We start from the raw sequence: 17,512 nt of genomic DNA, 5'->3' as shown, positions 1-17,512 counted from the left end.
TGAATGCAATGACAAACCACAAATAAAAGCTCATAATTGCTTCTTAGAAAAGCTAGATCTTGTCGCAAATCTTTGTTTTCCAAAATATTTGTGCAATCTTTAATCGATTGAGAAGAATCTTTGATAAACTCTTTAACTACTTCCTCAAATTCTTTGATATATTTGTCATAATAAAATGTGGCCTGTAACCATGTTCCCCACCTCGTTATAATCGGCTCTGGGGGCAATGGTATGTTTGGAAATTTTTCCTTAAAATGTTGCACTCTTAGTGGGGCTTTAACAAAAATCTTTTTACCATTTGCCACTAATTTATTAACAGTAGGAAACTGCAAACATATTCCTTCAGCCACTCTGTTTAAACCGTGGGCAATGCAAGTAGAGTGAATTAAATTGGGGTACAAAATTTTTAGATTATTCCCTGCTTTCAACATATAACGAGCTGCATCCGAGATCATCAATAAAATTTTGTTTGATAAAAATAGTGACGTAAGACTGTCATTTACAATCTGGTAATCGTATTGCCATTTGTTTTATCTAACATTTTCAAACTTACTACATACCCTCGACTAGGGAAATTTTCATTTAAGATTCCAACAATTAAACTTGCCACGTATCTTCCACAACTATCGGTTGTTTCATCGACAGCGAACCATAAATAATTATCTCCAATGCGATGTTTAATTTCGTTGTAAACTTGCTGAAACATTGGGCCTATATAATTTTTTCGGAGAGTAGTTTCAACCGGAATAAGTCGATTGCAGTGTTTTTGAAGGAATTCTTGAAGAGGACCTTTCTCCATTTTTTTAAAGGTATATTGGACTGGATCATCATTTTACATAAATCGAAATTAAACTGAAACTGCTCATCTTTTGTGGAAGTAGATGCAACAGATTCATGTATGGTCTGCTGTTTAATTTTAGAAACTTCAAACATTTTTTTCCTTTCTACATGAAGAGTCGTTCTGACATGTTGCGTCACGTTATATTTTTTATCACTTTGAATCTAAAACAACGTACATATATAGGATTAACAAAGGAAAATAGATAAAAAAAAATTAGTGGGCTTACGGTTTTCACACAAGCTCTGCAGAATATTTTGTTTTTTTCTAATTTTAATTCTGGAAAATCCCTTATCCACTCATCCGGCGTCGATTTTACTTTCGGCATTCTTTTAAAATATTAGTAATATTACCAAAAAGAACTCAACATGTAACAAGGGAGAACCACTTATAACACTGTACTGCGACAGATGCGATAGACTGATGGTTGTGAAATAAACGGTTCATTTACTTAAAAGTTTCGATTAGAAAAATTTTAAGGTAGGTAGTTGGGTACAATAATCCTTTTTTCTAGAAAATCTTCAACGGTCTTGCCGCAAAATGCCGAAAAAGAACATCTGGTTAAAAGCTTTAATTCATTATCAACGGAAGTAAGGATTTAAAGTCATAAAATCTATGGAGTATTTTTCCATTCCTATTATAAAATTTTATTACCCAAACGACCGGAACCTATTCACGGAAAGGGTCTTGAGTAAGTGTACTTCAATGGTCAAGTCCAGGTAAAATGCATACGATACGATACAGCTAACTAACAAGTATTTGTCATCCCGACAAGGCCGGCATTTGAACAAAATATGCATTAAAACTCATATTCGTCGAAAAAAGCATTAAATAACCATATAAGTTTTAATATGCATAAAATTGAAAAAAAAGCAAATAAGCATTAAAAAATGTGTCAAATGACTCCAAATTGTATCATAGTTACAGATATAAAAAAGTTTTGAAGTGCTTACATTTTTCACAAAAAGCATTAAACCTAGAAATCCGCTCTCTATAATAACTTATTCTAATACTATTCATTTTTTTAAGTTGTTTTTTCAGATTCCTTGACATGTTTTGCAATAATTACAAAATTCAACCAACAATTTTTCTGTTCCGCACGACTTTAACATTCAGTACAGTTGAGGAAGGTTGTGTCTAGAAAACCCATGTTGCCGTCAATTTCGTATTGAAATTTATTCATCAAACGAAGTACACGAATCGATCGTTGTAAATATAAATACCAAACACCGACTTTACGGGGAAAAAAAGTTAATTGCGAAGTGGTGAAGTAAATTCTCCTCTGTTCTTAAATTAAAATTAGCCTTCGTTAAATGAAGACTCGAGAATATTACGTTTATAACAAATTTTCATTGCTTTCACGATCAAAGCGTGGCGAATTGTGTAAATAATTGAGTAACAACATGATAAATTGAATTAAAAGCAAGAATTTTTTGCTTTTATGTTTTCGATCGGGTTATGTGGCGTTATTAACAAAATATTAAATAGTGTTGTAAAAAATGAATACCTTCAAAGTGCAAAATTTGCAAGGGTTTTTTATTGTTCAAAATGTTAAAATTATAGCTTAGGTTTTATGCGAAATGCGTATTTCAATAGTTTTTGTATCTGTTGAATATTTTAATGCAGCTGAAATATTTATTTAAATTTTTTTAGTTTTATGAATTTTACGATCAAATTTATCATTTTTTGGTATCAACACAAATTGTGTTTTTTCTGAAAACATTATTGTCCAGTTTTATCTTGACAAATATTTCTCTGGAATTTATTTGCGTCCAAAGTTTTCAATTTTTTAAAATAAATAATAAAAAAAAGAAATTACTACTGGTCATTTTGAACTGGAATTGACGGATGTGGAGAACAAAATTGCTAAAATAATATTTTTCAAAATATTGATGATCATGTAGACAGGGTAACTGCCATTGTTTTGGTTTTTAAAGGAAAAGTTTTATATCGTGATCAAAAAATTATATTTATTAATTGACATTTTTTCTGAAAATTTAGCAAGGCCACCTATTTATTTATCGTTCATAAATTGAAAAGTTTAATAAAAATGTGTATACAGGATGTTTTGAAGTACATTGAAACTGATGTATACAGGGTGGGTCCTAAGCGCGCGGTCGAGTTAGAATTAGAGTTAGTTGTACGGTTATGTAGTTGTTATTTTTGACATTTTTCAACTTATTTCTTTTAATCAGAACACCAGAACACTCAATACAAATTATCTTTGAAATTCGGATGCGACGTTGTCACGTTATCCTATTTTCCTGAATGGCTTTGGTAAATAAGGGTGCACCAAAAAATCGCAATAATACAATTTTCAAATATAGATAATTCGACTTTTCCAAATCAAGCAGCCTGTATTTTATTGCTGTATAGTCATCTATTTTTGTTCTCACTCTTTCAGTTTGTTGGTGTTTCACAACAAGAAAGTTAAAACCTGTTTAAAATGGTAAATTTTTGAGGAAAATATCGATTTTGCAATTTATGCTCCGCCCCTCTGTCTGGCAACGAATGAAAAATTCACCACAATTGAAATTGGGGCAGTTATAGGTGGGGCTTAATCTTTGGCTTCCTTTTTTACTTAATAATTATAGTTTTTTTTTAACAACATGGTTGAATATGTGTCAAGTGGAAATTTCTTGTAAAAAATCAATGAATACACATTTAAGCTCCGCCCCCGGTTCACGACGATCAACAAAACATCACAATTGAGATAGATAGGGTGGGTGGGTGGGGCTTATGTTTTGTTTTTTTCCAATCATAAACAATCTTTAAATTCATATTTTAAAGACGACAAAATTTTTCTTACTAATTTAGCTTCTTGTGGGTGCAATTAAGCTCCGTCCTCCGGCTCACGACGAATAAAAAAAGATCATTACAATTGAGATAGGGCGGGTGGGCGGGGCTTATATTTTGCATTTTTTTCTTAGTATATGTAGTTTTCTTTTCACAACAAGAAAGTTAAAACCTGTTTAAAAAGGCAAATTTTGCAGGAAAATATCGATTTCACAATTATGCTCCGCCCCTCTGTCTGGCAACGAATGAAAAAGTCATCACAATTGAAATCGGGGCGGGTATAGGTGGGGCTTAAATTTTGGGTTTCTTCTTTACTTAATAATTATATATTTTTTTAACATGATTGAATATGTGTCAGATGGCAATTTCTTGTAAAAAATCAAGGAATACACACTTAAGTTCCACCCCCGGCTCACGACGATCAACAAAACATCACAATTGAGATAGATAGGGTGGGTGGGTGGGGCTTATATTTTGTTTTTTTTTTTCAATCACAAACAATCTTTAAACTCATATTTTAAAGACAACAAAATTTTTCTTACTAATTAAGCTTCTTGTGGGTGCAATTAAGCTCCGCCCTCCGGCTCACGACGAATACAAAAAGATCATCAGAATTGAGATAGGGCGGGTGGGCGGGGCTTATATTTTGCATTTTTTTTTTCTTAGTATATGTAGCTTATATATATATATATTTTTCAATCACAAACAATCTTTAAACTCATATTTTAAAGACAACAAAATTTGTTTTACTAATTTAGCTTCTTGTGGGTGCAATTAAGCTCCGCCCTCCGGCTCACGACGAATACAAAAAGATCATCAGAATTGAGATAGGGCGGGTGGGCGGGGCTTATATTTTGCATTTTTTTCTTAGTATATGTAGTTTTCTTTTCACAACAAGAAAGTTAAAACCTGTTTAAAAAGGTGAATTTTGCAGGAAAATATCGATTTCGCAATTATGCTCCACCTTCCGGCTCACGACGAATACAAAAAGATCATCAGAATTGAGATAGGGCGGGTGGGCGGGGCTTATATTTTGCATTTTTTCTTAGTATATGTAGTTTTCTTTACACAACAACAAAGTTAAAACCTGTTTAAAATAGTAAATTTTTGCAGGAAAATATTGATTTTGGAATTGTGTTCCACCCTTATCACAATTGAAATCGGGGCGGGTATATTTGACTTTCTTTTTTACGTAATAATTAAAGTTTTTTTTTTTTGAACAAACCGATTGAACATGGAATATACAATTAAGCTCCGCCCCCGGCTCACAACGATTAAGAAAACATCACAGTTGAGATATGGTGGGTGGGTGGGGCTTATATTTTTTTAAATAACACCTGAACGTGCTCGCTGCGCTCACATTTTGATTGATCTTTCTGTGATTAATTTAGCGTCAAAGAACCATTTACAAATGAACGATTACCAAAACTACATAGTTTTTATTGTAGCAATTTTCGAAATCTTCTAAATTAGTTTGAAAAAAATCAGTTTCTAAAATACGAGCACAAGCAGGCTGTTTAACAGTCGCCCATGATCATAAACAATCTTTAAACCTAGTTTTTTAGATAACAATAAAATTTTTCTTAATCATTTAGCTTGTCAGGGACACGAATGAACAATTTTTTAACAATTATTTTTAAAACAGATTTTAAAAATAACCCTATTTCGATTTTTCAATTTCAAGAAAACTAGAAAAATGTGACAACGTCGGTTCGGAATTGAAAAATACTCGTAAACTGTGTTATAAAGTTTAAGAAGAGTGTTTCAATTTTTCGATATTTCAAAAACACCAAAGTAACACGAAAAAAATATGTTTGCATATAAAAGGAACCTCTCTTTGAGAAAATAATCAAAAATTTCATTCTGAATAAATTTTTACTGATAAATTGAAACCTAAAAAATCGAGAAAGTAAAACTAAAATCGAGAGCTTGAAAAATTAAAAACTTGAAAATTGAAAAATTGGGAAACCGTGAAAGATCTAAAAGTTAAAAGAACGAAAAATCGAATAATTTTAATTCGAAAACTCGAAAATTGAAAATTCGAAATTTTGTAAAACCGAAAAATTCGGACAGAATAATCGGCAAATTCGGAAGTTAATAAATCTGAAAAATCGAAAAATTAAAAAATCCAAAAGTTGAAATTGAAAACACATAATAATATTCCAAAACATAAAAATTCAAATACTGAAAATTCAAAAGTGGACGAGAAATTATTTCTAAAAATCGAAAAATCAAGTCACTATGGACTCACTCTGTATATATAGTTATACAAATATTTAAGCTTTATAAACAATACAAGTTGTCCTGTTTCTGAGACGAAAGATTCAAGTTCATTATTTCTTATATATATATATATATTTTTTTTTTTATATTTTATTATCGAAATATCGATGTTGTTATGTTATTCTGTTTTGTTTAAAAAAATTTAATAATGACAATGTTAAAAAAAATGTACAATTATAGATAAACAATAGTTTTTATGTTGTTTAAAATAAAATTGTACTATTTCCAGATATAGATACTTCAGCTGTCTCTGTTTACTTAGTAAGATGCAAAAATAAAATATAGAGTGTTCTAAAAAAGTGGAGATGTGACCATTTGAAAATAATATTACTCTAGATTTTTTTCCAAGATCTCTTAGTAGTACCTAAGCTTCAACTTGAATTTTACTATAATAAAGAACACACCTTTGTCTACTGAGATTTTTGCGAAAATTTAAATAGCGTGGCAACGTCGCATCAATATTTCAAAAATATTCAGTCATACATTAGCCTATGAAAAGCTTGATCTGAATTATGTTATTGAGTCTGTTTCAATAATCGATACAGTTAGTACCAAAATTTCATCTTCGCCTAATACTAAATTAATAATATTTCTTATTACTAGATTTATTAGTGGCCAAAATCAGTTTTATCTTAACAGATACTAGCCCCGCCCACCGACCCTTTACTTTTTTTGAAGATCTATCATTTGCTAAATCAGTCTTATCTTAGCAAGTACTAACCCCGCCCACCCGCCCTCTACTCCCTTGGAAGGTATGTGATTTGCCAAAATCAGTCTTCTCTTAGCAAGTACTAGCCCCGCCCACCCGCCCTTTATTTTCTTGAAGCGTATAGGTATGATTTGGCAAAATCAGTCTTACGTAAAAAAAAACATGTTACGCTTTAAAAACACAAAAACTATAGGTATAGCTGAAAATAAATTTAATTTATGCTAGGTATTCAAGAAACACTAAATTTTGGTTTTCAACTTTCTTAGGAGCTTGAACTACAAAAAGGTGCGTAGGAGGAATCGCTACTTTCATGTTTTTTCGACGTTTCGTGACTCCTAGAATGTGAAAAAATATGTCTCCCGTTTCTGCCTATTTGGCGTGTGTCGTCTGTATCGATAATCTCCGAAACTACGGGACTGATTGTTGTGAAATTTTACATGTATGTTAGGAATATCGCTATTATTGTAGCAAAATTTCAGAGTACTTTATCTTGACGTAATATCAACCTGCGCTGATCTGACCTGAGCTGAGCTGACCTGGCTGACAAAATTGGAATGTACATATTTTATTTTTAGAGATACTTTTTTAATTAAAAAAAAAATCCTATATTATCTAACGGCAACAATGTCAGAAAAATTTTAACAATGATCGTAGTATCTGATGAAATATTTAAAATGAAGCGCATTTTCACTAGGGTGGAAATATCAGTTCGCAAACTGTGCTAGTTTGGAGTCTGAAAGGTTTGTTTATTGTGTTCAGACACTAATGTATGCTCAAATTGTTATTGTGTGGGCGGCCATGTCAAGAACAATATTAATTGGCTTTTTTCGACGGTACCATTAATGAACAAAGATACACAAATGATACCATGAGATAGTTCTGTAATGAGATGACTGCAGAGGCCTTGAGACTTAAACCGGATGATCACTTAACTCAAACGTCTGGCTTTTTATTAAAAAAAAAATCCACAACCTCACGAAAAATGATTTATTTTTTATTGAAATTTATCCAGTCGCATTTGCAGAAGTGCATTTTTGTGAATCATCTAACTTTTGCCGTGCACATTTGCTTTAAAATCCCCAAAAAAAGCTAAAACACCGAGGCGGAAAAGCGCCAATGATGCATATAAAATCGTTCATTTGTGAAACAAATCCAACATGTATCGCCTAAGGGCTTAACGAAAATTTATGAATATGAGATTCCGGATTACGCGCTAAGCTCGGCGACAGATAATTGAGCTTTTATATATTTTTTTCGCGTTGTAAAATGGGGATTATGAGCACGCCGAAATTCGCGACAGAGATTTGTATCGATTTAGGCGTCAAAAGCATTTCGCTCATATCGTTGAGCTTTTGCATGTCGTCGTTAAAACACTCGACGCGCGATTTTCCTTCAGGAGTTCTTTCTGGAATAAAGTAGCCCGACGGAACGACGAGGAGGTAGGCCTCTCCCCGGGATAGAACATATTTTAATTTTAAATGAAAAAAGGTAGGCATTAGGTGACGTCATTCGGGTTAAACGAAATCGAGGTGAAGAGCCGGCTGCAAGAGAGCTATTTTCTGCCGGGCTAAATTTACTGCTTTCTAGGTTGGTCCGGACAGCGCTTAAATGCATCCTTGTGGCATAATCAGGAATGTGGATAAGTTTTAATCCTTCGCTTATTATAAAATGTGTTTATCTTTATTAATTTATTTATTAGTGTGGGGAATATCTCCGGTCGAGATGTTGATTAATTTGGCCGAAAACTGGAAATTTTGAGTGCAGAAATTTCAAAATTATTTCTTGGCCTCTGAAACAACTTTCTGACTAGAAAATAGACAGAAGGTGAACCGATTTAGAGCAGAATTGAAGAAAAGGAAAAAAAAATTGATCGAAGGTTACTTCGACAAAACTTCTCTCGTCCCTGAAGTGCGGCACAAGAAATCCCGTTCTTTGAAAAATTATATATTTTTTTGAATTTTTGTGTTCTGATTGGCGACTTTTTTGTTTCTTCATTTTTTAAATATTGCCATTTTTCGATTTAAAATTTCTCGAGTTTTCAATTTTTACTTTTTCAATTTTTCGATTCTTTATTTTTTTTTTCTTCAAATTTTCGATTTGCAATTTTTCGTTTCGGTTTTATATTTTCTTCATTTTTGCAATTTTTCGATTTTTCGATGTTCCGATTTTATAATTTTTTGTTTTCTCAATTACAATTTTTTCAACTTTTCGTTTCCCTAATTATTCGATTTGAAATTTTTCTGTATTCATTTTTATTTTTTAAGTTTTTCGACTTATTATTTCTTCGAGTTTTCATTTTAAATTTTTTCAGTTTTTTGATTTTCCAACTTTTCGACGTTTCAATTTTTAGATTTGCAATTTCACGAGTACTCAACTTCTAATTTCCAATGTTTTTATGTCTTATGTTTCGGTTTTGATTATCTTAATTTTTTCCAATTTTTCGGTTTTTCAATGTTCTGATTTTATAATTTTGCCTTTTTCAACTTTTAGAATTTTCAGTTGCTCGATTTTTTTTTAATAATTTTTGCAATTTTACGATTTTAGGTTTTTTTCATTCTTCGATTATTCGATTTTGAATCTTTTTGATTTATTCGATTTTTCAACTATTCAATTTTTAGTTTTTCGATTTGTCGATTTTTAATTTCTCAATTTTTCGATCTTACTATGTTACAGTTTTTCTTCTTTCTAATTTTCCGATTCATTAATTTTTTCGATTCGATTTTTTCCAAGATTCTCGATTATTAGTTTTTCAAAATTTCCGTTTTTTCAGTTTTTCGATTTTTCAATTTTTTCGATGTTAATTTTTAGATTTTTCAACTTTTCGAAAAAACATGGAAAAATTGTAAAATTGCGAAATTATAAAATTGAAAATGAAAAATCGAAAAATGTTAAACTACAAACTTTGAAAAATCAAAAAATTGAAAAATCAAAGATTAAAAATTTGAAGAATTGAATAAAGGAAAAATTATAAAATCGAAAGAAACATTGAAAAAATAAAACAAATGAAAAAACTAAAACTTGTTATATAAAAATGAAAAACTTAAAATTGAGGAAACGAAAAATTGAAAAATCGAAAAATTAAAAATTGGGAAACTGAAGCATCGAAAAATTGCAAAATTGAATAACTGAAAATGGGGAAATTCAAGAAACGAAAAATTGAAAAAGTAGGAAGTCGACAGAGAAATCGAAAAAAAAAGTTGCAAAAACGAAAAATTACGAAATCGAAACTCTGAATCGAAAAAGTGCAAAATCACAATCGAAATATTGAAAATTAAAAAATCGGATAACTGGAAATTCAAAAAATGCAAAAATTTTAAAAATTGATAAACCGAAAAATCGAAGAATTGAAAAATGAAAGATTGAAAATTTGAATAAACGAAAAATTATAAAATCGACAGAACAACTGAAAAATAAAGGAAATGAAAACACCAAAAATTGTTATATAAAATCGAGAAAATTAAAATTAAACAATCGGAAAAATGAAAATTAGACAATGGGGAAAATGAAAGTTAAACAATCGGGAAAGTGAGAAATAAAAATGAAGAACTCGAAAAATTCAGGAAACGAAAAATTGAAAAATCGAAAAAAAATTGAGAAACTGAGGAATCGAAAAATTGAACAATTTGAAAGTCGAGAAATTGAAAAAATGAGAAATTTAAAGTTACAAAATCGAAAAATTACGAAATCGGAACACTGAAAAATGGAAAAAACGAAAAATTACGAAATCGAAACACCGAAAAATGGAAAAATTGAAAAATTACAAAAAATGAGAAAAACTATAAAATCGAAATATTGAAAATTAAAAATTGGATCATTGGAAATTGAAAAATTTGCAAAAATTTGAAAAATTTAAAAATCGGAAAATCGAATAATTGAAAAATCCAAGATTGAAAATTTGAATAAACGAAAAATTATAAAATCGACAGAACAATTGAAAAATAAAGGAAATGAAAACACCAGAAATTGTTATATAAAATCGAGAAAATTAAAATTAAACAATCGGAGAAATGAAAATTAGACAATGGGGAAAGTGAAAGTTAAACAATCGGGAAAATGAAAAATAAAAATGAAGAACTCGAAAAATTGAGGAAACGTAAAATTGAAAAATCGAAAAAAAATTGAGAAACTGAATAATCGAAAAATTGAACAATTTGAATGTCGAGAAATTGAAAAATGAGAAATTTAAAGTTACAAAATCGAAAAATTATGAAATCGAAACACCGAAAAATGGAAAAATAGAAAAATTACAGAAAATGAGAAAAACTATAAAATCGAAATATTGAAAATTAAAAATCGGATCATTGGAAATTCAAAAATTTGCAAAAATTTGAAAACTTTAAAAATCGGAAAATCGAATAATTGAAAAATCTAAGATTGAAAATTTGAAGAATTGAATAAACGAAAAATGATAAAATCGAAAGAAAGATTGAAAAAATAAAGGAAATGAAAAAAGGAAAAATTGTTATAAAAATCTAGAAAATTAAATTAAACAATCAGGAAAATGAAAAATAAAAGTCAAGAACTTGAAAAACTGAGGAAAAGAAAAATTGAAAAATCGAAGGAAAGATTGAAAAAATAAAGCAAATGAAAAAACTAAAAATTGTTCTACAAAAACGAAAAAATTAAAATTAAGTAGTCAGAAAAATGAAAAATAAAAATCAAGAACTTGAAAAATTGAGAAAACGAAAAATTAAAAATTGGGAAACTGAAGCAACGAAAAATTGCAAAATTAAATATGTAACTGAAAATTGAAAAACTGAAGAAACGAAAAATTGAAAAATTTGGAAATCGAGAGAGAACTCGGAAAAATTTACAGTTGCAAAAATGAAAAATTACGAAATCGAAACGCTAAAAAATCGAAAAAGTGCAAAATTACAAAATCGAAATATTGATAATTAAAAAATCGGATAACTGGAAATCCAAAAATTGCAAAAATTTGAAAAATTTAAAACCGGAAAATCGAAGAAATGAAAAATCAAAGATTGAAAATTTGAATAAACGAAAAATTATAAAATCGAGGGAACAATTGAAAAATAAAGAAATGAAAACACGAAAAATTGTTACAAAATTAAACAATCGGGAAAATGAAAATTAAAAATGAAGAACTCGAAAAATTGAAAAATCGAAAAAAAAAATTGAGAAACTGAAGAATCGAAAAATGAAAAATTGTAAAATTTAAAAACTGAAAATCGGAAAATTGAACAATTTGAAAATCGAGAAATTGAAAAATTAAAAAAATCAAAGTTGCAAAAATGAAAATTTACGAAATCGAAACTCTGAAAATGGAAAAATTGAAAATTTTAAGAAAATGAAAAAAAGAAAAATTGTGATATTAAAAAATTATCAAATCGAACGATTAAAAACTAAGAAATTAAAAAATCGGGAAATTGGACAATTATAAAATCGGGACACTGGAAATTCAAAAATTTGCAAGATTGAAAATTTGAATAATTTAATAAACGAAAAATTGTTATATAAAATCGAGAAATTTAAAATTAACAACTGAGAAAATGAAAAACAAAAATGAAGAACTTGAAAAATTGAAAAATTACAATTTGAGAAACTGAAGAATCGAAAAATGAAAAATTGTGATTCTAAAAATTGTTAAATTGAAAAACTGGAAATTGAAAATTAAAAAATTGCAAAAAATTGAAAAATTTAAACATCGGAAAATTGAAGAATTGAAAAATCAAAAATTGAAAGTTTGAAGAACTCAATAAACGAAAAATTATAAAATCGAACGAAACATTGAAAAAATTAAGGAAATGAGAAAATGAAAAATTGTTAAATTGGGAAAATGAAAACACGAAAAAGTATAAATGCAAACTTTGAAAAATCGAAAAATTGGAAATCCAGAACTTGAAAAATCGAAGAATTGGAAAATCAAAGATTCAAAATTTGAAAAATTGAATAAAGGAAAAATTATAAAATCGAAAGAAACATTAAAAAAATAAAGCAAATGAAAAAATTAAAAATTATTAGATATATAAAAACGAAAAAATTAAAATTAAATAATCAGAAAAATGAAAAATAAAATTCAAGAACTTGAAAAATTGAGGAAACGAAAAATTACAAAATTGAATAATTGAAAATCGAAAAATTGAAAAATTTGCAAGTCGAGAGTGAAAACGAAAAATTACGAAATCGAAACACTGAAAAATCGAAAAAGTGCAAAATTACAAAATCGAAATATTGAAAATTAAAAAAAACGGGTAAGTGGAAATTCAAAAATTTGAAAACTTTAATAACCGGAAAATCGAAGAATTGATAAATCAAAGATTGAAAATTTATATAAACGAAACATTATAAAATCGAGAGAACAATTGAAAAAGTAAAGGAAATGAAAACATGAAAAATTGTTATATAAAATATAGAAAATTAAAATTAAACAATGGGGAAAATGAAAGTTAAACAATCGAGAACATGAAAAATAAAAATGAAGAACTCGAAAAATTGAGGAAACGAAAAATTGAAAAATCGAAAAAAAATTGAGAAACTGAAGAATCGAAAAATGAAAAATTGTAATTCTAAAAATTGTAAAATTGAAGAAACGAAAAATTGAACAATTTGAAAGTCGAGAAATTGAAAAAATGAGAAATTTAAAGTTGTAAAAACCAAAAATTACGAAATCCAAACACTGAAAAATGGAAAAAATGAAAATTACAGAAAATGAACAAAATTATAAAATCGAAATATTGAAAATTAAAAAATCGGAAAATCGAAGAACTGAAAAATTCAAGATTGAAAATTTTAAGAGTTGAATAAACGAAAAATGATAAAATCGAAAGTAACATTGAAAAAATAAAGGAAATGCAAACACCAAAAAATGTTACATAAAATCGAGAAAATTAAATTAAACAATCAGGAAAATGAAAAATAAAAGTCAAGAACTTGAAAACTGAGGAAAGGAAAAATTGAAAAATCGAAAAACTAAAAATTGAAAAACTGAAGAATCGAAAAATGAAAAATTGTAATTAGAGAAATTGAACAATTGAAAACCAAAAAATTGAACAATTTGGAATTCGAGAAATTGAAAAATTAAAAAAATTAAAGTTGCAAAAATGAAAAATTACGAAATCGAAATTCCGAAAATAGAAAAATTGAAAATTTTAAGAAAATGAAAACAAGAAAAATTGTCCCATTAAAAAATTGTCAAATCGAAAGATTAAAAACTGAGAAACTTAAAAATCGGGAAAGTGGAAAATGATAAAATCGGGTAACTGGAAATTCAAAAATTGCAAAAATTTAAAAATAGGAAAATCGAAGAATTGAAAATCAAGGATTGAAAATTTGAATACACGAAAAATTATGAAATCGAAAGAAATATTGAAAAATTTAAGGAAATGTTAACATGAAAAATTGTTATATAAAATCGAGAAAATTAAAATTAAACAATCGGGAAAATGAAGAATAAAAGTCAAGAACTTGAAAAATTGAGGAAAGGAAAAATTGGAAAGTCGAAAAATTCAAAATCGAAATATTGAAAATTAAAAAATCGGATAACTGGAAAATCGAAGATTTGAAAAATCAAATATTGAAAATTTGAATAACCGAAAAATTATAAAATCCAGAGAACAATTGAAAAAATGAAGGAAATGAAAACACGAAAAATTGTTACGTAAAATCGAGAAAATTAAAATTAAACAATCGGAAAAATGAAAATTAAACAATGGGGAAAATGAAAGTTAAACAATCGGGAAAATGAAAAATAAAAATGAAGAACTCGAAAAATTCAGGAAACGAAAAATTGAAAAATCAAAAAAAATTGAGAAACTGAAGAATCGAAAAATGAAAAATTGTAATTCTAAAAGTTGTAAAATTGAAAAAATGAGAAAATTAAAGTTGCAAAAATGAAAAATTACGAAATCGAAACTCCGAAAATAGAAAAATTGAAAATTTTAATAAAATGAAAAAAAGAAAAATTGTCCCATTAAAAAATTGTCAAATCGAAAGATTACAAACTGAGAAACTTAAAAATCGGGAAATTGGAAAATTATAAAATCGGGACACTGGAAATTCAAAAATTGCAAAAATTTTAAAAATTTAAAAATAGGAAAATCGAATAATTGAAAAATCAAGGATTGAAAATTTGAATACACGAAAAATGAAAATCGAAAGAAACATTGAAATAATTAAGGAAATCGAAAAATGAAAAATTGTTATATAAAATCGAGAAAATTAAAATTAAACAATCGGGAAAATGAAGAATAAAAATCAAGAACTTGAAAAATTGAGGAAAGAAAAAATTGGAAAGTCGAAAAATTGAAAATTGAAAAATTTGAAGTTGCAAAAACGAAAAAGTGCGAAACCAAAACAATGGAAAAATTTAAAAATTAAATAAAATGAAAAAAGAAGAATTGTGATATCAAAAAATTGTAAAATCTAAAGATTAAAAATTGATAAACTTAAATATCGAAAAAGTTTTAAAAATTTTAATATCGGAAAATCGAACAAATGAAAAAACAAAAGATTGAAAATTTGAAGAATTAAATAAACGAAAAATTATAAAATCGCAAAAAAAAATTGAGAAACTGAAGAATCGAAAAATGAAAAATTGTGATTTTAAAAATTGTTAAATTGAAAAATTGAAGAAACGAAAAATTCAACAATTTGGAAGTCGAGAAATTGAAAAAGTGAGAAATTTAAATATGTAAAAACGAAAAATTACGAAATCGAAACACTGAAAAATGAAAAAATTGAAAAATTACAAAAAATTTTGAGAAACTTAAAAATCGACAAAGTGGAAAATTATAAAATCGAATTATTGACAATTAAAAAATTGCAAAAAATCGGAATATGGAACAATTGAAATCTCAAGATTGAAAGTTTGAAGAACTCTATAAACGAGAAATTATAAAATCGAACGAAACACTGAAAAAAAAGGAAATGAGAAAATGAAAAATTGTTAAATTGGGAAAATGAAAATGAAACAAGCCAGAAAATGAAAAATTGTAATTTGAAAAACGGAAGTCGAGAAGTTGAAAAATTGAAAAATTTAAATTTGCAAAAACGAAAATGTGCGAAATCAAAACAATGGAAAAATTGAAAATTAATTAAAATGAAAAAAGAAGAATTGTGATATCAAAAAATTGTAAAATCTAAAGATTAAAAATTGAGAAACTTAAATATCGAGAAAGTGTAAAATTATAAATTCGAAATTTTTAAAACAAAAAATCGGGTAACAGGAAACTCAAAAATTGCAAGTTTTAAAAATTTTAATATCGGAAAATCGAACAATTGAAAAAACAAAAGACTGAAAATTTGAAGAATGAAATAAACGAAAAATTATAAAATCGAAAAAAAAAATTGAGAAACTGAAGAATCGAAAAATGAAAAATTGTGATTTTAAAAATTGTTAAATTGAAGAATTGGAGATCGAAACATTGAAAAAACGAAAAATTCAACAATTTGGAAGTCGAGAAATTGAAAAATTGAGAAATTTAAATATGTAAAAACGAAAAATTACGAAATCGAAACACTGAAAAATGAAAAAATTGAAAAATTACAAAAAATTTTGAGAAACTTAAAAATCGAAAAAGTGGAAAATTATAAAATCGAATTATTGACAATTAAAAAATTGCAAAAAATCGGAATATCGAACCATTGAAATCTCAAGATTGAAAGTTTGAAGAACTCTATAAACGAAAAACTATAAAATCGAACGAAACACTGAAAAAAAAAGGAAATGAGAAAATGAAAAATTGTTAAATTGGGAAAATGAAAATGAAACAATCGAGAAAATGAAAAATTGTAATTTGAAAAACTGAAGTCTAGAAGTTGAAAAAATGAAAAATTAAAGTTGGAAAAAATTACGAAAGCCAAAGTATACAAGTATATGATATTTTGCACACTTCAGAGAGGCAAAATTTTGGGATAATGTCACTAAATTTTTGGGAGAGGATAAACGAATAAATTTTGATGGACGATTTACCACGATTACGATAACCTTAAGACGTTTACAAAATTTCAGAGTATTTGGTTTTGCAATTGCAATGTTAAATTGCAAAATATTGTTATACAGTTTTGATATGTTTTTCCAAAAAACTGAATGTTTAGAATGAAAACATAATTGTAAATTTTGCTTATAAGTAAAGCTTTTCAGGTGTATTTACAAAAATTGTTTAATTTAAAAGGGGATGTGTCATTAATGTAGATATGTTTTAATATAGAAATGTAACACATATACATATTTCGGGTATGTAGCGAGAAGTACTTACTTTCAGTTGCCGGATGAGGTTTCTCAAGCCGGAGTACTTTTTCAGGAGCCTGTAGAGGTCGTTAGTGATCTGCGTGTTTTCCGCCTCGATTTGCGAAGTCGTCATGTCTGCAAGGAGAAAATGGAAAATTATTTTAAGGGCGCATTAAAACTTTGCCCTTCTAGAGTCCGTTCCCAAGAGATAATTCGATTTACTATGAAATTTTAATATATAAAAATCAAATTTTGACATTGCCAAGTCAAACCGGGATCCACAATACAGTCATATTGAAACTGGAATACCGAAACCGTAACCTGACTTACTTTCTAGGCGATCTATTCTTTCCCTTTTATCCTGCGCCTCCTCGGCCAGCTTCGCCGACGTTTTTACGCCCTCCCCGGACTTCTGCGTTTTTTCCATGATGGCACAGGCCCTGAGAACAAAGGCGGGTACTGTTTCCTGTTTTTCTTGCTTGGGGATATCGACAAGCGTCCAATATTGCGTTTCTAACCGTATCACTTCCTGGAAAAACCAACACGCGTTTTTAATAAGCGCCCGGAAAAACCCTGTTCCATCATTAGAAAGAAAATCGAATTAGTTAAAATGGCAGCCGGTGGAAGTTTTTACGGAGTAACTTTAAGTTTATTATTAAATTTTAAGTTGATTAGCCTGTAAGAGTTTATAACTGTA

General features: G+C 28.1%; 1 protein-coding gene across 1 annotated transcript in view; it reads right to left on the bottom strand.

The window, feature by feature from the left end:
• The window catches only part of LOC135128710 (uncharacterized), a 263,420-nt gene that overhangs the window by 33,886 nt on the left and 212,022 nt on the right, over positions 1–17,512 (bottom strand). Inside the window, exons 4-5 of the mRNA XM_064055742.1 lie at positions 17,146–17,344; positions 16,844–16,950 (exon numbers count right to left, since the gene is read on the bottom strand). Coding sequence (XP_063911812.1) covers positions 16,844–16,950; positions 17,146–17,344 — 306 coding nt within the window. The remainder of the gene's footprint in view (positions 1–16,843; positions 16,951–17,145; positions 17,345–17,512) is intronic.

The sequence above is a fragment of the Zophobas morio genome, unplaced genomic scaffold (genome assembly GCF_036711695.1).
Source record: "Zophobas morio isolate AGI-343-1 ecotype UQ-CSIRO unplaced genomic scaffold, CSIRO_AGI_Zmor_V1 ptg000014l, whole genome shotgun sequence".
Taxonomy (NCBI): domain Eukaryota; kingdom Metazoa; phylum Arthropoda; class Insecta; order Coleoptera; family Tenebrionidae; genus Zophobas; species Zophobas morio.
Note: the sequence above shows the minus strand (reverse complement) of the source record. Positions and strands in the feature narration are given on the sequence as shown.